General features: G+C 27.3%; 1 protein-coding gene across 2 annotated transcripts; it reads left to right on the top strand.

Moving 5' to 3' along the window:
- Positions 1–5,573: 5,573 nt before the first annotated feature.
- On the top strand, positions 5,574–18,792 carry LOC137837286 (cationic amino acid transporter 2, vacuolar-like). 2 transcript variants are annotated; one of them, XM_068646247.1, is made up of 14 exons: positions 5,574–6,195; positions 6,607–6,808; positions 7,668–7,752; positions 7,975–8,115; positions 8,223–8,341; positions 8,444–8,540; positions 9,985–10,157; positions 11,288–11,354; positions 14,533–14,691; positions 15,522–15,786; positions 15,996–16,101; positions 16,824–16,936; positions 17,945–18,020; positions 18,352–18,792. In XM_068646247.1, the coding sequence occupies exons 1-14, from the start codon at positions 6,039–6,041 to the stop codon at positions 18,491–18,493; spliced, it is 1,902 nt and encodes a 633-aa protein (XP_068502348.1). In that variant the 5' UTR covers positions 5,574–6,038; the 3' UTR covers positions 18,494–18,792. The 2 variants fall into 2 exon arrangements, with proteins under 2 accessions (XP_068502348.1, XP_068502347.1); XM_068646246.1 differs by having other exon boundaries at positions 5,653–6,195; positions 16,821–16,936.
- The last annotated feature ends 4,536 nt before the right edge of the window (positions 18,793–23,328 follow it).

Here is a 23,328-nt window from a genome sequence, read left to right on the forward strand (position 1 = left end):
ATGTGTTTCTATTGATCGTCCAGTGTATTTTCTCTAATGGTTTGACGTGAATATTGTTAGAATTAGTGGCCAAAACAAGAGGGAGTGAATTGTTTTCACAAGATTTTCGCAAAGTTTGAAGGTAAAGTGAAATTTTTTTAAACATCACCCAATTGATTTTCTGTTCAACTCAATAAAATTTATGTTTTAAGATTATTTCTAGAAAATCAACCTGTTGTTTTCACGAAACAACCAGTTGTTTATATCAACAGAATATAAAAACAAGTTAAAATAGTTTACAAGAGAGATAAAGAGAATTGCAAAAGATGGTTATACTGGTTCACTCTTAACCAAGAGCTACATCCAGTCATCAACTAACTATTGAGAATTCACTATGTAATCAAACCTAGATTACAAAACACACACCAAGAGTGATGATCTTGAACCCCTCAAGAACACACACCACTCCTTGGCCAAAACCACAGTTTTTAGAAACACTTTTCTGAAACTGCCATATACAAGAACACACAGAAATACAATGTTCAAAGAAGAAGGGAATAAAATACACCTGGGTATTACAAAGCTTAAGGTTCATAACTACAAAACCCAATCCTATTTCATACACTTGAGATGATCCAAAGCTCTTGAAATCTTGAAAAACGTTTTAAGTGATCTCTCTTTCTTGGTCAAATCAAAAGAATGTTAAACAACCTTTATATAACCTGAATCAAGTGGTCAAAGTTGTTAGATCAAAAACCAAAAGCAGTTGGAAGCATTTAAAACAATTTAAAACACTTAACAAAATTTTGTTATGAAAACAACCAATTGTTTTCCAAATCAATCAATTGAAATAATTTTTTTGTTAAGGTTTTCATAAAAACAACAGTTGATTTATCAAAACAACCAGTTGATTTTGTTTGACAGCAAAGACAAAATAAAGCAAAGTTTTTCCAAACCATTTTAAAAACCATGAAGTGTCAAACAACAGGTTAATTCGACATTTCAACAGGTTGAAATTTCACAGCCTTTCAGAAAACCCAGCTTTTCAAAAAGATAAAGATTCAAATAAACTTGGATCATCTTAAGGAGTGAAATAACAAGTTAAAACCTATTAGATAACACACACACACCCAAAAGCAAGGTCTTCAAGCATTCCACATAGATTTGAAGGTATCAAAGCATCTTGTTCAACAAATATTTATGTTGTTTTTGTGCTTTTTTATCCATTTTTTGATATTCAAATTGATTGTTTCTTAAAGAACTTCATTCTAATACAAATCTTTGCGAATATCTTTTATTGTTGAATTCACCCCTCCCTCTTAAACTCTACCAATTACTCTAACAAAATTAACATATTTAAAGAAGTTTTAATCCATTAAAACAACTTTTTAACACAAAATTTGAACCTAAGTTTCTGAAATCATTTTCAATATTGAGAGAGGGTTATTACCCAGTTGAAAAACCTTTTTTGGAGCTTTCTTTAAGTGATTACTAGATCATTCTCTTGGTGTAAAAGAGAAAGATAGTCTTTCACATCAATTTTCTTCTTCTAATGAGCTTGTTATGTTCCAGGTTAATCAATTCCTTCTTTTTACTCTTGTTTTCGTGTTGTGTGGTTATTTTTGGAAAGGATTTCCAGATTCAGTGTTGTAATAAGTTGTTACTAGGTTAAAAATTCATTATTGTAGGGTTCAAGAGTTGGTTTCTTGTGTAGATTGTATTCATCAGGTGTTTGTAAAACTTTGTTTTAGTGTGAATGTGGTTGGGCAACTATATGTAACTCTTGGTTAAAGTGAAGTAGTATAAAAACCTTTGTGCATTTCTTCTTTCCTCTCTCTTTCTTGTTGTTTTTGCACATTATACTTATTCTTGAGTATTCTTAGTTCAAAAAAAATTTTGTAAAAAGCAATGGAATCCTAAAATTGATTGGACTAATAAAGTTTCATTCTAAGTTTTTGAAAAAATGAGATAGTTAAATTCACTTCCCCTTTAAACTCAACCCTTTTATTTTAACAATTGGCATTAAAAGTTGGTTCTTGAAAAATATTCAAGAATTGATCCTATTTTTTCTGAAAATGGTTGAGACAGGTTTCCCTTTGCTGAAGGTGCATATATTAATCGGTCACCTATGTTTGGAAGAGTTAACTACCAGTTTTGGAAGCTTATAATGAAAATATTTATTGAGTTTCTTAAAAGAGAAATCTAGGATGTCATAATGTAACCTTAATTGAGTATGTTTATTTTAAAAAAAATATTTTCTTTATTTTTACATAATATAATTTACCTTTTATATTATCCACGATTATCTCATGTTTACAATTTAAAGTTTTTCTCACTAAAGAACATATTTTTGAAAGAAAAACATTTTATAAATTGTAAGGTTGTACAAATTGTTTATGTTGTGACATTGTATATTTTTGAAATGATGATTGAACTAATTGGCATTCATAATTATAAGACTATTGAAAGTATAGCTTCAAAGTTAGTAACAAGCAATCATAAGGGATCCTAAAAATTTCAGGAAAGACAAAATGAAAGGAGACACCTTTTACAGATTGTGTCATTGTTCCATTGAAATGCACAATTGTTACAAATGAGTTAGTAAAGTTCAATTTATTTGAAGTATCAATTACACCCATTCTGACAACCATATTACATTTTGTTATTTGTTGTTAGGAGGAAAATTTTCAATTATTCGTTATAAAATTTTTACATGAACAACCCATAACTAAAGAAAAATTAAGTATAGTGTCACCCAAAAGTAATAATCATGATTACATCTACCCTCATCGACAAACAAGATTCATCCACCTCACTTGATGAGACATTATTCACCATCATGATTTGTTGAACGTTGATGTAGAGAATTTATCAAATTGTCACTCCAAAAGGAATGGTCATAATTGCATTTTTCCTCATTAATGCATAAAGTTTATCCACCACATTGCACAAGACACTTCTCACCATATGAAATTGCTAAACATTGAGACAGAGCAATGGTAAAATCATCACCCTAAAAACAACGACCCAGATTGCATCTGGACTAATTGATGTACAAGATTAATCCACCCACAATGGACAAGGAATTATACACCGTCAAATTTATTAAACATTGACATAGAGTATTAATCAAAGTGTCACCCCAAATGTAACAATCAAGATTGCATCTAGACAAATTGAAGCACAAGATCCACCCACCACACTTCACAAGGCATTGTTCACCGCCAAGATTTGTTGAACATTAACACAAAACATTAATCAGAGTGTCATCCTAAAACCAACAACCAAGATTGCATTTTCCTTCATCAATGCACAAGACTCATTCACCATGCTACATAAGGCATTGTTAACCATTAGAATTTGCTAAAGACTGATGCAAAACATTGATTAGAATGTCATCCTAAAAGTAGCAACCAAGATTGCATGTGTCTTCCTCGACATACAAGATTCATCCACCATAATACATGAGGCATTATTCACCGTTAAGATTTGATGAACATTGACAAAGAGTACTAACTAGAGTATCTTCCAAAATCAACAACCAAGATTGCATTTTGGATTAATTGATGCATAAGATTAATCCACCATACTAGACTAGACATTGTTCAGGATTTGCTGAACATTGACACAAAGCATTGATTAAAGTGTCATCCCAAAAGCAACTAGTAGGATTGTATTTGGACTTATCAATGCACAAGATTCATCCACCTCATTGGATGATGCATTGTTTATCGTCACGACTACGCAAAGCGTTAATTAAAGTGTCATCCCAAAAGTAGCAACCAAGATTATATTTGGACTAATCAACGTATAAAACTCATCCATAACACTATTGTTCGTCGTTAGGATTTGTTGGACAATGACATAAAGCATTGATTAGAGTGGCACCCTAAAAGCAATATTGCACGAGACATTGTTCACTATCAAATTTTGTTGAAGATTGGATACAAAGCATTTATTAGAGTCTTACCCCCAAAATTAACATAAGGATTGGATCTGAATTAATCGATGCACAAGATTCATCCAGCACCATGGACAAGACATTATTCACCATCATGATTTGTTGAACATTGATGCAGAACATTGATCAAAATATCATCCCGAAATCAATGACCAGAATTACATCTATTATGATCGATGCATGTGATTCATCCACCACACTAGACTATTTTATAAACCCTCTAGTATAACTTAAACAAATTTTACCATTCACCAAAATATCATTAAAACTAGTATTAGTTAAAAAAAACTACTTTCCTAGTTCTTTCTCGGTTGCAAAGTTCTATTTAGTTCCACAAAATACTATTGTGGATTCAACATAACATTACTTTTTATTTTAATATTAACTTTCAAATATTAAATTAATCCTTAGTTTTAAGTATCATTGTATGAATTTACATATTTTAATTTAAAATATTTTTAATTCATGATAATAAAATGGTTAAATAATTTAATTCATCATAATATGTTAATAAAATATTTTACATTCATTATATTTTTGGATCGTCATTATATTTATAATATTTTTTAATTTAATTATTAAACACACGAAAGCAAAATATAAATTTTAAAACTCTACTTTATACTTTTATTCATTTTATACTTCCCATTGCATTTTCATTTAAAAATATATTTTTATTCAAATTTATTCAAAATAATAATAGTAGTATAATACAACTTTATATTTTTCTACTGTATTTCATTAGATTTTTATACAAACTGTTATAATAATAATAATAATTTTATTGTAAATTAAATTACGAAACCCAAATTGAAATTGTACTAAAATTTTTCTATAATTTATTTTTATTTATTTCCTTCCTCCAAACTAAATTAAAGTTAATTTCAACATTTTTTAATTATTTATTTTAATTTTAATTTTAATTTTAATTTTAATTTTTTACATTTTTTCCTTCTCCTCTCCTTTATTTTTCTTTTAAAAAAGGTTAAAAATATCTAACGGAAATTCAACTCAAAAGATTAAATCTGGATTATTTTTCAACGTGGGAACCTCTACATGTTAGGTACTCTCAGATTTCACAAAACCGAATTCTTAACATGAAGACCGAATGAATCTAATTATCTATACCTATATTCCATTATAATCGTTTTTTATATACAAATTTCTTTTCATTATATCCTTATTTAATATATTATAATTGAATATTTTGTCATTTTATATAAATTATTTAAAAAAATAAAATTATTTTTTAATTTAATATTAATATATAGTTTTCCTACAAATTAAATAAAATAACATTTATTTTTAATTACTCTTTTCACTCTAAAATCATTATTTTTTTATCTACCAAAACTATCAATGGAAGAAGAGAAAAAACTTGAAGAAATAGAAATACTCAAACCGAAGAAAAAAAAAGTTGTTTAATCAATTCATCATTTTTATTTTACATGTTATTTTTTGTTTTTTATTCTTTACTCATCCAAAATTATTTTTGTATGTATATTATATCATCGGGTAAGTTGAGAAAAAAAAATGAGATACATAAATAATGTTAAAAAAACTCTATTTTAGCATATTTTTTTATAGAAAAAAAGGAACATTGAGGGAAAGTATCTTGGTTTGTATCTCTTTTGTTTTCTATTTTTTAAATGTATTCTGCTTGCGTAGGTGAAAAATGCATAAATGGAAAAACATAAAAGCCATATAAAAAAAGGTCAAATTGTAATCTTAAAAAGGAAGATAACAGTTCGAACATGGTAGCAGAGCAACTGCGATGCTTGCAATTCTCAAACAAGCAATTAGACAAATCATCACACAACAATTTTGCGGAGAAAGAAAACTAAGAAACTTTCAACCTTAAAACAACTCATCCTTGTCGCACAATAAGGAAAAAAGGAGAATCCAATTGCTTCTTCTTCTTCTTCTTCTTTTTCTCTCTTTCTCTCACTCAACCAGCATAACCAAACTGTTTCTCTATTCTGACAAAATCCCGAATAAACTCATTACTCAATTGAAAAGAATCTTTTTTTCTGCTATACCAAACATCATTGTGTGGCTTGTTGAACCAAAATATAAGGTAAAGAAAAGAAAACTTGTGATGGGGATTTGGGCTGATTCAAAAGGGGGTGGTGGAAACGGAGGAAAGAATTCGTGGAGTTTTCTAACCAGGAGGAAAAGGGTGGATTCTGCAGTTGAGAGCAATTCTCACGGTCAACTTGCCAAGGAGTTAACCGTGCCAGATCTCATGGCAATTGGTAGTTCAACCTTTTCTTCTCTTCTCTTTCTTTCTGGTGTTTTATTTTACTTTCAATCACGTTTTTCATCTGGGTATGGATGTGACAAGGTTTTAAATTCACGATCTTTCATATTGTGAGAAATTGGTCCTTTTGGGGGTGCCAGATACCCAAAAACCTTAAAGATGCAGCTGAAATTAGTGTTTCCAACAGTTTTTTTGAAACTTGTAGTGTGGATCCGCTCTTGTCTTGGTTTCAAGTTTCAACAATTTGTTTTCACAATTCCACAAATTTTCTGGCTGAGTGCTTTTTTCACAGAAAAAGAGAGTATAAATGAACTGTTTTTTCTATATTTTACAATATGCTATTGTTATTTAATTTGTTCATAAACTTCTTTTGCAATATTTAAATTTCTGTGGTGGTTTGACTCAGGTGTTGGTGCAACAATTGGTGCTGGTGTTTATGTGCTGGTTGGAACTGTGGCTCGAGAACACTCTGGACCTGCTTTGCCACTCTCTTTTCTGGTGGCTGGATTTGCTGCTGCGCTTTCTGCTCTTTGCTATGCAGAGTTGGCTAGCCGTTGTCCTTCTGCTGGAAGTGCATATCACTACTCATATATATGTGTTGGAGAAGGGTATTCATTAGTTCTCCTCATTAGTGGCTTTCTCTTCCTTTTTATTTCCTTGGACCTTCTAACACACTGACTAACAACAATATTGAAGAATTCTCCGCACTCACTTGCAGAAAAGAAAATTAAGAAAAATAAATTAGATGAGCTTCTTCGTGAACTAAGTGAGAGTGTTTCTAGTTTATCTATCAATAATTTAATTTTAAATTATAAAAGAACTTATTTGTTTTTCTCCTAAAACTGTTTTTGAAAAAGCTTGTTCAAACATCTCCTAGACATAGTGAAGATTCAAAAGTGGCTTTAGTTCTGAATTATGATAATCAGTTATCTTATGATAATACTGTTTTTTCTTAGATACTCAAGAGGGTTTGGATACACTGAAATCTCAATCCTTTAATTTAAAGAGTAATAAATTTTAGTTATAAACAAGAAAGGGAATATAAGGATTTAGTGTTGGATATTTTCACTTGAGAGAATTTGAAAGGGGTAGGACAAGTTTTTATGTTCTGTTCTTTATATTTAACATGGAGTATTCTAGCTAGAGTTTTGATTCTCTAAACTCTTCTGACATATGTTCTTCAATACACTGGACTTGATAGTTTGAGTTCTCTTATCTGATCAAGTATAAAACATTACTTGATTACTGATTGAGGGTTTGGTATATTTTAATCGAGTGGTGATATGAGTGGTGATATGTAAAGAACCTTTCATCAAATCAAATTATAATTGAAAAGAGAAATAACTTTTTGAAATAGAATAATCTTAAAATTATATTGGTCAAATTGTGAATTGGTGTCCTCCATGTATAATTGTCAAAGACATTTTCATATTTTAATTGATGAAGAATGATTACTTTATTTTGCAGAGTTGCTTGGTTGATTGGTTGGGCCTTGATATTAGAATACACAATTGGTGGAGCTGCAGTTGCTCGTGGCATAACACCCAATTTGGTATGGTGTTGGTTCACCCTTTTTGTTCTTCTAAGAGGGTGTTAATTATACCATCTGTTTCACTTTTGTCCTTTCTTAAAAAACTATCTTACAACCTATTTTTGAGTGACTCAGTGCACATGAATAACATTTTTGTTCTGAGAGATTAGTTTGTTTTGTTTGTAATGGTGTATGAATCATGGGATGCAATTGTTGATACAAAGTGAGTATTTGAGTGATTAGGCTGCAATTATTGGAGGAGCTGAAAATTTGCCAAGCTTTCTATCATGGTACACAATTCCTGGGACTGATATTGTTCTTGACCCATGTTCAGCAATTATAATATTCATTATAACAGGACTCCTTTGTACTGGGATCAAAGAGGTATATTTCTATTATTTTTGTTCCATTCTACCTAAAACATATTTCTTTTCTTACTTACCAAAACTTTTATTTTTTAAATTGAATAAGTGAATGCTTGATGTATGCAGAGCACAGTGGTGCAAAGTGTAGTGACAACAGTGAACATATGTGCATTGATTTTTGTCATAATTGCTGGAGGTTACTTAGGGTTCAAATCTGGATGGGTTGGATATAAGCTTCCCACAGGGTATGCTATAAATAAATAGATCATTGTTTTTCAGTTCCTTTTTTCCTTTGGTGTTTTCCAGTTACTGAATGAGTGTTGGATAAATGGGTGTTGATTTCATAGGTACTTTCCCTTTGGGGTTGATGGAATGCTAGCTGGTTCTGCAACAGTATTCTTCGCATTTATAGGTTTCGATGCAGTTGCCAGCACCGCAGAAGAGGTATAATTTTGTTGTTAGTATTGTAAAACTCACAAAGTGTTTGATTTAAAATGACTTTAATGGGGTTGGAGAAGTAGGTTAGTTATGATTTTAATGGAGTTGGAAAACTGGGTTTTTTTAGTTTTATTTAAAAGATGGATAAATATAATTTTCGTCTACTTCACGTCAAATTAATTTTTGTTTTCCAAACATTATACCGTATTTATAGTAAAAAAAATTTAAAATGAATTACTACTAATTTTTTTTTACATAACAAATAAAAATATAAATTTTTAGTGTGAATTAGGATATTAAAATATTTTATGTTTATATCTGACATGAATATTATAATATTATAATATAATTTATATTTTTATTATTTAAATAAATATTAGTAAAAAATCATTTCAATAATTTGGTTTTTAAAATTTTTCAGAATGTTTAAAGTTTGAAATATGAAAAAAACCAATTTTAAATTGTAGTACATGAACTAACATCTCCTAAAAATAAAAAATTTTGAAAGTGGTTTTTAAGTCAAGTTTCTTTCCAGAAAAACACACATGAAAAAGTGGAAAGGTAAAATAAAAATTTCAATGAATTTATTTTACCATTTTTATTAAATAATTTAACATGGTAATAAATCATATATTTTAATAACACTAAAATGAGCATACTTGGAGGAGGTTAGGTATGTTTGTGTCAATATCATATTTGGAAATAATGAGTAAACTTGAATTAAGATATACCTTCTTATATTTTGTAAAATGTGTCTTATGATATTAGTGTGTCAACATCATCTACTTATGAAGTGTTTTATCACCCCATTTAGACTATGTCTACTTGAGATTGCATTTTTTTCTTGTTCAATACTTCTTAGTACACTTTCTCCTTAACAAATACTTGATCTAAGTAGTATTTTTCATTATTCTTTATTATTATTATTATTATTATGTCTAAAACTTATATCTCATTGTTCAATCTTTAGGCTTAGTAAATTTATACATTTTAAGTAATTTAATTAAATTACTAAAATATAATATTATTTGTTATTATTAAAATTTTAAATATTTTAAACAAAACTTTCAAAATTAGCTTGTTTTCAAATAATGTGAATTTTTTGTCTAGGTGTTAACTTCTTTAAATCAACATTCCATTCACACATGCTAAAATTCTTTCTTTTACCTATGTACAAATTATTTATTATTGAAAATAGTGATTAATATCTTCATAATCTTAAACAATATACATATATTTCCCTCCTAATATGATTTCCAAAGTAACACTTCTACTTGATTCAGAAGCTTACTCTCTTTTCACTTCTTACTTAAAGTTACTCTATACACATTATCTTGAAATCTTTTGAAAGGAACACAATACAAAACTTTGTATCTAAATGTTGAATGTTATGAATGCATAATTGTGATTTTATTATTACATGTTTAGTAATGTTTAATTTGATGAACAGGTGAAAAATCCTCAAAGAGATTTGCCACTGGGTATTGGTGCTTCTTTGTTACTGTGTTGTGGATTGTACATGTTGGTATCCGTTGTTATAGTGGGATTAGTGCCTTATTATGCTATAAGTGCTGACACCCCCATCTCATCAGCATTTGCAGACAATGGAATGCAATGGGCAGCGTAAGTGCTTCAACTCAACATAACTATATCATTTTCTTTTATGTTTTTCATCTAACAATTTTTTTTCCTAAAAACACTCTTATTTTTATGGATTAGATAGGCTTTCCTTTCTAACTGTAACATGAAATCAATATTTACATGTTTTCAATATTTGTAGGAAAGAAATTATCAGAATAGAATAGATTTTTACTAGTGTTTTTTTATTAAATAATAAACAAATTTTTAACATGAATTGTATTATAATATTATAATATCTATATTAACGATGGTCAATATAACAAAATTATTTGTCAAAATTATTTGTCATGTAAAACACTGATAATGACACTAACACTATAAGAAAGTCATGAAATAGAAACAAATTTTAGAAATAAAAAATAATTAGTTGTTATAGTTACTAAATTAGAAACTAACAAAATTTTTGGTTTCTAAATTAATTTCTATTATTATTAAATAGTTTCTAAATTTGTATCTAATTACCAACCAATGATTTAACTACCAATTATTTAGATTCTAAATTTGGTACCAAAAACATTGGTAGCTAATTAGTTATCAATTTAGAAACCATTTAAGAATAATAGAAGCTAATTTAGAAACCAAAAGTTTTTTTAGTTTCTAAAATGGTATCTAATTTAGTCACTAGACCAGCTAATTATTTTTTTCTCTAAAATTAGTTTTTATTTCAAGATATTTTTGTAATAATTTTCTTATTACAAATATTCAGGAAGTGTAAAATTTAAAATAGAGAAGAAAAATATATCCCTAACCTAATATCACATTCTTATTTTTATTTACCCATAACTACATTTACTATTTAAAGAAATTCACGTTAAAAGGGTGGGAAATGTCAAATGTATATGATATATTTTTGAAGGAAAATGAAGACAAAAAATATAGATGTAATGTGAAATGAAAGTGAGAAGTTGTTTAGCTTATTTCAAATAAAACAGAATTAGACAGTCTCATAAATGATAAATTGATGTAATTAAAACATTGTAGTAACTATTTTAAAATATAAAATTGCATCAATTTTTTATATAGTTATTTAATCTCCTTATTCATGATAAATTTAAATAATTTGAAAGGGCAATGATTTCTAATGTCACACTTTTGGAAATTGTGGTTTGCAGGTATGTTATAAACGCTGGTGCTTTCACTGCTTTATGTGCATCTTTATTGGGTGGGATATTACCTCAGGTAAATAAATTTAATTATACTTATATTTAATTTTTAAGTTCCTAAAAAAAATTTCACTTTAACATAGATATACAATATCCATCATCTTTATTAAATATTTTTTTTAAATTAAATTTTAACTTATTACTTTTTTTGTAAAATAGTGTCTTTCATATTCGACATCTTATTTTAAAAAAATTCAACCTCATTTTTTATTAAATGAAAAGGGGTTCGTATAATACAAGTTGTCCACAAAAATTAAAAGTATCGCAGTATAGCCAACAAACAAATCTTAAGCAGAGTGGTCCCACGTTTATTTGATTGGGAAAACTGAATATTTGCAAAATAAAAAGATTCTTTTCAAATATTTTATGATATAATTTGGAAAAATTCTGAAACATGAATGAGATATAATTTTAGTTTGTACAGTTTTTGTTTTTTTTTTTTCTAAAATTGAAAATAATTGCATTTAATCTATAATATTATATGACATAAGATAATTATTATTCATGTATTAAATTATAGATCAATTCACTAGTTCAAATCACAGTCAATACTGTTTATAATACATAATAACTTTTTATTCTTTTAAAAAATTGAAATTAATAAAATAAATATTATTTATCTGTCCAATACAAATAATAATTAATTTAAAAATAAAAATAATTAATCTTATATTAATTAAATTAGATAATATTTTTTAAACTAAAAAATATTAATATTTTAAATAATTTTTATTATTATACAAATTTATAAAATAAATTCTAAAGTGATAACTAATATTAGTTATTAACATTTTAGCTATTAATTATTTTAAATTTTAAATTAATTTATAATTATTATTGATTAATTTAAAATATAAAATAACTAGTATCTAAAAATATGATACCTACCAATTTATAAATTATTTTATAAATTTTTATTAATAATAAAAATTATTTTATATATTAATAATCTTTAGAAATTATTTTAAAATTGACATTTTTTTAGTTTATAAAATAATATTTAACTTAATCAATTATTAGTTATTTTTAATTTTTAAATTAATTATTATTTAATAAACCTTTTGTATTAAAATTATTTTTTTTTAAGAAAAATAAAATCAGCAGTTACAAATTTCACTAGGGAAAAAATAAATAAATAAGATCGTACAAATTGAAATGAAAACTAAGAATAATTACATGTTTATACCTTTTAAAAAGTAATTTCAAAACATGTTAAAAAAAGTCTTATTTAATTATTAAAAGTAAGAGGTTGATGTTACACTTGAACAACATATGAAATTTGTTTTTTTTTTGTGGTTGTGCGAGTGTTAAGGAGTTTGGGTGTGGGTGGGAAGTTTCGTTGATACCTTCTTCACTTGGATCTCTTGCTTTTTCTTCATCATCTTTTTTGTCTTGTTATTATCATTATTATTATTTTGTCTACCCACACTCTTTACAAGATTCCTAGTCTCTGAGTTAAATAAAAGAGTCAGTTCCAACGGATTTATCCAGGAGTTTGTTAGAACCTAACTAATTAATATTTTAGGATTCGGATTTAGCGTTTAGGGTTTTCAATCTGTTCTGGTTAATTATGTCTCACTTGCCAATCAGAGGTGGGTGGGGGTAGGTGGTCTCTTTATCTTTTTTTTTTCAAATTAAAAATTAAAATTAAAATAATTTAAAAAATAATATTTTATTTTATATTATTTAAGATGTGAATTTTAAATAATATTACAATTTAAATAATTAACTCTACAAGTCAAGTTAAATTCTAATAGGAAAATTTAAAATAGGAAGATAATAATTATTTTAATTTATGTAATTAAATATATTAATTTTTTAATAAATTACAAATTTAAAAATGTTTACATTGTATTTTTAGAACATATATTAAAATAGAAAAACCAAAATATATTTTTTTAAAAAAAATTACTTACGTCAGTTTGTTGCCAAAATTTTCATGCACTTATCAATTGTGACTTCCATCTTTTTTTTTTTAGATTTTCAAAATTATCTTTCATAGATGAGAATCTAGAGTCCAAAAAATATATTATAAAAAATATTTGGAATATATTATTATGTTCTAAAAGTAAAATTTTGGAATATAATTTGAAAATCAAAATCCATTCTAAAAATCAATTTTAGAATGCAAAAAAATATGTTTCGAAAAAATAATTAATTTTTTAAAAAGTTCAGAAAATATTTTAAAAATATAAATCTAAATTTTATAATAATTAATTATTTTCTAAAATAGAAATTTATACACATTTGTGAGAGACAATAAGATTAGTACACAATTTAAAAGGAAGAATACTAAGAACACACTTTTAACACGCTCCACCGTTAATTAAAATTTGGCTAATTCAAATTTCTTCTTAATCAAAACGCTTGTGTTTAAGGTTTCAAAAAGTATTATGTTCCAATTTATGGTTAAAAAATATCAATAGAAAAGGTCATGTTAAAACATGATATTAACATTTATGTAATGTTCCGATTTCAAGGTTTTTTTTTCTATGCATTACATCATGATCAATTACCACATTTATATTATTTACTTTGGATTTTGAAGCTTATCACAGTTTTATTTATTAAAGACAAAGACACTTTGATTAAGATGAAATGTGTATTTAAATTATCCTTAATGATCTTAATTCTTTATATACGTGAGACTATTGAATAATTATAAAAAAAATATGAAACAGAAACCAATTTTTAAAATAAAAAATAATTAGTTGTTATAATAATTAAATTAGAGACCATTTTTAAAAATTAAAAGAAAAATTTAGTTTGTAAATTAGTTTATATTATTGTTAAATGATTTCTAAATTGGTATCTAATTAGCTATCAAAGTTTTTGCTACCAAATTTAGAATCTAAATAATTGATAGTTAAAATTTTGGTAGGTAGATATCAACTTAGAAACTATTTAACAATAATATAAAGTAATTTAAAAACTAATTTTTTTAAAATTTTTAAAATAGTTTCTAATTTAGTCATTATAATAATTAATTATTTTTTATTTTTAAAATTGATTTTTATTTCATGATATTTTTAAAGTGAATACATGGAGAGAGTAAATATCTAGGACTAGAAGAGCAAGAAGTTGTATGTTCAAATTAATTAGATCGTAGTCACATTTGTTCTTAGCTGCGACATAGATTTGCCTTTTGTTTTTGTTAGGGAAAATAATGAATGTGTTTTGTTAATGTCTCTCAGCCAAGAATATTGATGGCTATGGCTAGGGATGGGTTGCTGCCACCTTTTTTTTCTGACATAAACCAGCGTAGCCAGGTTCCTGTTAAGAGCACAATAGTTACTGGCCTTGTTGCTGCGCTTTTGGCATTTTCAATGGAAGTCTCTGAATTGGCTGGGATGGTAACTCTACTTTTCCAACATTTAGAATTCCCTTACTGTTTTTGTTTGGATTATAAACTTCAATGTTGTTCAAAATTAACTCCATTCAAAAGTTTGTGTGGTATATCATCATCATATCCAAATTCTAAACTCTAAGATGCCGATAGAGTTTCTTAGATTTGGGTCACTTGCATTTTGCAATAATGTTTAGAAACTCTTTAATTTTATTCTAATTTTATTTTATGTCTAACACATTTTGATTACGAACAAAGAAAATTTAGACATTTTTTTTTATTTTCTTTCTTCAGAATTCCAAAATTTATTAAAGTCTTTTACCCATATGGTATAAATTGCTTTACTGAATTCTTCGGTTTATCGTATCTTTTAATACTAAGAAGTGAATTTTAAGTCTAATTTAATTTTATAAAACTAGGTTGTATGGTAAAATTTGTATCCACTTATATATTATGAATTATATACTATGAATTGGAAATGTTTGCTTTGGTTCAACTTAAGGTTTGGTCTTGGGTTACATCCAAGTCACATTCTCCGCATTTTTCCTTCTCTGATTGGTGTCTTGATCCTTTGATATACATTGGGATGATCTTATGATGTACCTTTTTAGGTGTATGAATGAAAGTCTTAGATAATTTTTTTCCCAAATTTAGATAAGATGGGGAAGTTAAAGGTTGAGTTTCATGTATAAGGGTTTGATTATCTTTAAGGTAGTTCATATTTATTATTTTTTTATTGTCGATAAAAAAAATAATTATATACTATGAATTGTAGTTCACATGTGAAATTTTCAACAAATGATACATCTTAATGTATATTTACTTTGGGTCCTGTAGGTGAGTGTTGGTACACTTCTTGCATTTACTGTGGTGGCAATATCTGTGTTAATACTGAGATATATCCCACCAAATGAGATTCCATTGGCCCCTTCAATCCTGGAACCATTTGTTTCAGCATCAACACAGTATAGTTGGAACAGGTTGGAAGCAAATGAAGATTTAAAGGCACATGCTGGAACTTCTGAGACCAGGAAACCTCAAGTTCATAAAGAGGATGTATCAATTGATCCCCTTATTGCTAAAGATACTTTCATAGCCAAATGTGAGTAAACAAAATGATAACATATTTATGTCAAATCAATGCTCATAAAATGAAGTTTATATTGAAATATTCTTATTTTTAGTTGTTGTGATGAAATCTTAAAAAATTTGCACTAACAGATTGATATTGTAATTTTTTTCTTTTGCCTTTCCTTTTGTCATCATTTGACATACATTTTTTGTCCTTGCTCCTATTTGTTTGTGATGCAGATGTAAATGAAGGTAATAGAAGAAAAGTTATTGGATGGGCAATAGCATTCACATGCTTGGGGGTGTTTATCCTCACATTTGCAGCTTCAAATAAAACTATAATCAGGTCAGTTTTCATGCACATCTACATTGATATCTGAGTAGGCTTTATTTGAATAGTCTTCTTTTGCAAACACTTTTAGCCCAACACAGAAAAAATAAAATAAATATTTTTTAAATTAAAATTAGTTTATAAATAAGTTAAAAAACAATCTTTTAAAAAAGCTAATACAAGAGATGTTCTACATTAGTTAATAAATTAATTTTACAATACAAGAAAATCATAAAATAGAAACCAATTTTAAATACAAAAAATAATTAGTTGTTATAGTGACTAAATTAGAGATATTTTAGAGAATACAAAAATTTTGGTTTTTAAATTAGTTTCTATTATTGTTAAATGGTTTCTAAATTGGTGTCTAATTAGTAACCAAGGTTTTTGCTACCAAATTTAGAATCTAAATAATTGATAGTTAAAGTCAAAGTAGCTAATTAGATACCAATTTAAAAATTATTTAACAATAATACAAACTAATTTAGAAACCAATTTTTTTTTTTTCTATTTCATGATTTTCTTGTAGTCTTAATTTATAAAGAAACTCATTTTTTTTTTAAGAATATTTATGTTAGAGTTTACCTACACTAGTCATACTTTACCAAAGACTATTGTTTTGATTAAAGAGGGTTAAACTACATCAAATTTATGCACTTCACTAATGTTATTGATGCCATTAGGAATTATTGTATGTTCTTATGTTTTAATTAAGCATTTCATATTTGCATTAGCAGTCCTATTCGTTTTTCACTATGTGGAATTGGTGGCACTCTTCTTCTGTCTGGTTTTGTCTTCCTAAATTGTATGGATCAAGATGATGCCAGACACAATTTTGGACATTCTGGAGGTATGCTTTACAATAAGCATCTTACCGTAATAAACTTATACTTCTTGTCTTTGTATTTTTTTTATTGGTAAAAAATAATTAAATAAAAGAGAGTATTTGTATTCCAATCCATATACAAAACAATATAGCAAAAAATTCAAACCAAAATCAAACAAAAACACAAAAATTCGGATGTGATCTTCAAGAGATATATTTTTTTTTTAATTAGTAATAAAAATCTTCAAGAGATATTGAAAGTAAGAACATGTGCAAGAAAGATAAATTTTGAAATTAGGTTACAATAAAAAAGCATAAAAAAGCAGTAAAAGATTTTAGTACTTGAGAAAAAAAAAGTCAAACTCAAGATTTTTCTATTAGGGGAACCGGAAAATGAAAACACAAATTGTTAGGATTTAGACACAATCGAAAAAGTCAACCCAAAAGACTAGTTATTAGGTGAGAGAACCTCTGCACTTAGGAATCATATCAAATAATTTATCATATTCCATGTGCTTTAAAAAATATATTATTAAATAAAAATCAATTTTAGAAAAAAAAAATTAGTTATTATAGAGACTAAATTAGATATTATTTTAAAGACAAAAAAAATTATTAGTTTTTAATATTGATAAATATTTTTAAATTTGTATCTAATTAGGTATTAATGTTTTAACTATCAATTAATTATTTAGATTCTAAATTTTATAATAAAAATCTTAGTTGTTAATTAGATACCAATTCAGAAACTAATTTAAAAATCAATAATTTGTTTAGCTTTTAAAATGATTTTTAATTTAATCACTATAATAATTAATTATTTTTTATCTCTAAAATTGATTTATATTTAATGATTTTTTTTAGTGACGTAAAACTATAGGAAATATTACACTGAAGTTACTATTGGAAGAAATCTATTTAATGAATGTATACTTTGAATTCAAATAAAAAAAAAGAAATGAATCTTTTTAACATTTTTATCTAGCTGGCTAACATGTTTTGTGATGATAACATAGTTTGATCCATTTTCAGGTTTCATTTGCCCATTTGTGCCTTTGCTGCCAATAGCTTGCATTCTTATCAATTCCTATCTACTTATTAATCTTGGGTAAGTAGAATGGACTTTAACAATGGTTAAAAGTCCTATTTGACAAGTTCAAACATGTAAATTTTGTTAGTAAAGAGTTATACCTCACAGAGCAATTTGACAATAATTTAGCTTTTCATTAATGAAAAAAATAATTCCAGTTCCTTCAATATTTAAAGTTGACATTATCAATATTTGTCACTTTTTCCAACTATGGTCTTTACTTACATTCCTATTTCAATTGGAGCAATACTATTTGTTAATTTACTTAACTCAAACTTGTTAAACAACATAGAATTGAACCAGGTTTTTTCAGAGTTATATAATTATTTTGTGTGTATTATTCTTCCAGGGCTTCTACTTGGGCACGTGTTTCTGTATGGCTGGCAATAGGAGTGGTTGTTTATGTATTTTATGGCCGAAGCCATAGCACTCTGAAAGAAGCAGTTTATGTGCAAGCAACTCAATTGGTTGATGATACCTATCATACTTAGTCTCCATCACCTTCAAATGGATCTTGCATGCAACTATAACACTGCCTATTTACTAGGTCATTCACTCACTAGACAGGGATGTGTACATATTGTAAGAAAGAAAAAAAATGAGGATTTACAATGCTTGAAATTGAAAGGTAAATTATGATCATATATATAACATTAAATTATTAAAATTTTATCTTGTTTTAATGTAGAAAGAAGTTATCTTTTTTAAAATAGTTGTAAAGCTTGTATATAAATGTGACTTTTGTGTTGATGGCTCCAATTGAAGCTCAAGTATTTTTCCTTTTGTTTTATCTTGATTGGAATGGCCAAGATGAGTCACATCACAAGTCATATGGGTGTGTTATAGTTAAAAGTCTTCATAATTACTGATTATTTAATTTTTATAATGGTACAAATTTATCTTCTGTTCCTATACAGGTATATAGTTTGCTTTTATCCTTATATATATCCTTTTAATATTTTGGTGTCTATGTCTAAACTTATAGGATAGAAAGAGATTAAAAAAAGTTGTATAGATTCTTATTTAGAGAGACTAAAAGCTAAGATCTATTTAATTATAAAGATAAAATTAGTAATTTAATTTTGAATATATATAAATATAATGGGAAATTTGATATTACATTTGCTTTCAGTTGCAAAATGAGTTATTGTCTTTGACTTATAATTAACATTTGTATTTAGAAGTTTATTGTAAAAAAATACCATATGAAAATTAATAGAAGCATTTATGAGACAAAGGAATACTTTAAAAAATTTAACTTTTTCAAATTTCTTTAAGAAACTTGGACTACAATCCTTTTTCCAAATTTTAATTTCTTCGATTTTTTTTAAAGAAACTTAGACTACAATTTCTCTTCCAACCTTTGAGAAGATCTCTTGAAAGAAAACTTCCATTTAGGGATTCAAGAATACAAGTATACAAGTATTTGTTATAAAGGGATAGGACTTTATTTATAATAGAGAGAGCATTCATACTCAAATTACTAGGGGATGTGGGATTTAAAATGCAAAGTGTTTGAAACTTATATGGATGTATGGTTTATATGGTGGATCCAAGTGGCTCTCTTTGTGATCTACTCAATTTAATCCAACCGAATGAAGGATAAATTGAATTTATATAAAAATAATATGTTTAATCATTTATTGTCAGTTGATACAACTTTGTGTTGTAGATTCATGAAGTTGACCTAATTGATGGAGTTGGAACCACTTCTTACTTAGAATTTCACTTATTTTATTTATTTTTACTGTTAGATGATCTAATATACAATTTACTAGATAATTTAATTATTTTATCTGTTCTGAAAAGAGAGTCTAAAGCTCTATTCAAATTCTCCCCCCTCTTTTGGAGTCAACTACACCTAAACTATCTTCATGATAACTCACTGTTAGCCATTTTGAGCCTATATTTTTTTCTTATTTTTAACCATCATTACAAGCCTTAAAATAGAAAAACTATGGTTGTCCCTATCTTATTCGTTTCTTATATCTTCTCATGTTATTGATTCAATATAGAATAAGATAGAAAAAGAAAGAAAGAAACAAGAAAAAAGGAAAGAAAATAAATTAACACAAGTCTAGATATTCTAATGGACATATTAGACCATCTATTACATGAAGAAGAAAAAAAAGAATGATGTGTAATGGAGACAAAGGTGTAGAGAGAGTATGATGTGAATATCTTAGACGAGATAGTTTGATAAAAGTGTTTACTGCACTTATGCGCAAGTCTAATAAAGTGTCTACGAGTGAGCCTAATCAATCAAAGTCGAAGTTGCTTCTATGAATCAAAATGAAATACAAAATCTAAGCAAAAGAATTAGAGAATAAAATCTACAGTATCTCAAAAACAAGAATGGAAGCAAATCATCTGGAAAAAAAATAAGAAGAACTATAATTCGCAATAGAATAGGAAACAAAATCTGAAAATTATGGAAATTGGAAATTGAGAAATTGTGAACAATATAATACAATTCTGAAATCCTTAGAGCAATGAAACTTGTAAAAAGATGCAATCTTTAAGGAGAAGTCGTCAAGCTTTACAGTGGAACACGTTCATAAGAGCATCATAGTTTTCTTATTTTCTTCTTGTAATTCTTTCATTTTGCCTCCGCATGGAAAGCTAAACTTTTTTGGGTTTTGATATTCTACACAATTAATGTCTTATTCTTCAATATCTGCAACAGGTCGCGCTAGATAACATAGTCTTTTTGAGTTCTTATTTCTATTTTGGGATTTTTTTTAACATATGTTGATGATTCAATTTTGTTTTTATTTGGAACTCTTATATAGTTTGCATTATTTTGAAATCTCTTAGACACATGATTTAAGAGGTAAAAGAGTAATAGCAACCAATGAAAAATTCATTGTTGAATTAGCTTAAGACTCGACCTATTCTTTAATATTCTCTATCGTCTACTTTACTTCTTTACACAACGATCTCATCCCTTCTTTAGTTTACAGTTATTACTAAGTTTTATATGCTTGTAGATAAGTTGTCAATACTGTTTGACTGAAATTACAATTGAATTCATTGGGAGACGACTTGGGGTTAACTAACCCTATCTATTTTATCATCTTTTTGACGTTAGATGATTTAGCAATGTGTTGGACGGTCTACACTAAAATCGTTTTTAATTTGATTGTAAAACAACAATAATCACTTGCAAATTAATAATAATTTTTATTTTAGTTCTTTTTTCTTTTTACCAAATTTCATTATGACAAAAAATTCATTGTGGATAGTGAAGTTTTATGCGATTTATATGAGACCATTGATAAACAACTTGGTAAAACATTTCTACATGATAAAAAACTTGATAGATTCAAAAAGGCATTAGAATTTTTTGGAACAATAGATATCAGGGGTAAAAGAAGAAACATGGTAAGACATTTAATTAATCTTCATGGTTTCATAAATTTCATAACAATCAGTGTTAAGGTAAAAGTCGAACACCCCAAGGTTTTAATTAATTCTTCAAAACAATTAAGTGTAAAATTTTATCAAAATATGTTTATAAGACGATAAAAATAACAAATCATGTAAGACGCAATTGTTTTGTTTGACAGATGATACAACACTTTGCAATCTTTTCTCAAAATCTAATAAAGTGCACATAAGAACGTCGTAGACGATACACATAAGCCAAACTCGTACTTAAATTAAATATCCATGTGCTTATGATATGTGTGCAAGAATGTTCGTCTGCCGATGAGATCTATTTGAATTCAGATATTAAAGATCTTTTGAGACGCAAACTAAAGTTGTTTTCTTCATGAACTTCTTGATACAAAGAGATTATCAACTCTGGCCCAACTATCTATGTATTTGGAATTCCATATAGGTTGCTCACATGAAGAGCTCTCCTTTAAGCCAAGAGAGCGAAGGTTGTACCACACAGATATGTTGATTAGATGATAGTGCACAACTCATAACTTCCTAGAAGGATCCTCAAGTTAAAAGAAGATTAATGTAGTAGGATCATAAGAAACTCAAGGGAAAACATTTAGAGTGTTTATACAACTACCTATGAGAGTGAGCCAAATCATTGTATACATCGAAAGACATTATCCTCCCTAGAGAGCAAGATGATCTAAACTAGGATAGAAAGCTTAAACATTGTATTTGTTGTCAGATAATCCTCCCTAGTCATTAGACCCAATTGTCAATAGATCATTAAACCTCTGGATCTTATCCAGTAGTGGATGTTTGGAAATAATACTCAGGGTCAGCCATAAGTGACTTGAGTAAAGAATACTATGTGATGAGGTTAGTCAGGAGTGGCTGCGATCTGAAAAAAAAATACTCAGTTAGCCAAGAGTGCTTGTTATAATGACTAGGGAGGATTATTTGTAGTTTCTCCCTACCATGTCTCTTGGTATAGTGCTTGTTATAATCGTTTGAACTAACCCAAAAACAAAAGTTTATGTGTGAGAATCTATTAAAATGTTTTATTTAACTTTTTTAAACACCTAATTTATGTGTTTTGACTAAGCAGATGTTAAACTATGATTAGTCACATGTTAAAGTAAACATGAATATTCGTCAGTGAAGTGTTTTAATCTATTAATTTTTTTGTTTCTTTAATAGGTCCAAAAAATTTAACTACTAAAGTTGATAAAGAAAGGAAAATATACCATAACTACAAATGATAATAAAATTGAAGAAGTGATTGAAGAGGTTGAGGAAGAGGATAATTGAAAATAAGTGACAAGCAAATATTATATTAGAGTAAGAAAATTAACTAAGTAACATTATTCTAGGAAATGATAAATGAAAACATAAGATTAAGATGTAGGGTTTAAATATAAGAAATAGTATTTTGTATTTGGGAGTTTCTTCCTGCACCCATACGTTTTTCTTCCTACACCCCTACAATGTTAAGCAAAGACTAAATTGTCCTTATTAATTTTTAAAATTTCAAAAATGACCCTAACAGAATAAAAACCCTAAAAAGCGCTCTCCATCATCTTCTTCTTGCACAACCGCATCTCCGAACTGTAGAACTTCATGCTCTCTACGGTGCCTTTCAACCTCGCACATCTTTTGACGATTTAGAGTGGTCTTGGCAACTTGGTGCTTAAAGGTAAGTAAAAACATTTGTTTTCGGATCTGTACATCCATTTTTTCTTTGGATTTTTGTTTCCGTAATTGTTTTTTCACATTCCAGATTATAGAATCCAGTAGAATTTCGGATTATGGAATCCGGTAGAATTCTGGATTATGGAATCCGATAAAATCCTGGGTTGGTGGTTTCGGTAATGTTCTTGATTGTTGTTTTTGGAATATTAATTGTCGTTTCCATAACTGTGTGTTTGTATTGGCT

Source organism: Phaseolus vulgaris, chromosome 4 (genome assembly GCF_000499845.2).
Source record: "Phaseolus vulgaris cultivar G19833 chromosome 4, P. vulgaris v2.0, whole genome shotgun sequence".
In the NCBI taxonomy this organism is placed as follows: domain Eukaryota; kingdom Viridiplantae; phylum Streptophyta; class Magnoliopsida; order Fabales; family Fabaceae; genus Phaseolus; species Phaseolus vulgaris.

Bases quoted from the DNA above. Each gene is read 5' to 3' on its own strand.
- LOC137837286 (XM_068646246.1), top strand. From the start codon at position 6,039: ATGGGGATTTGGGCTGATTCAAAAGGGGGTGGTGGAAACGGAGGAAAG. The intron at 6,196-6,606 runs GTAGTTCAACCT...GGTTTGACTCAG, and splicing joins GCCAGATCTCATGGCAATTG to GTGTTGGTGCAACAATTGGT. The intron at 8,541-9,984 runs GTATAATTTTGT...TTTGATGAACAG, and splicing joins TTGCCAGCACCGCAGAAGAG to GTGAAAAATCCTCAAAGAGA.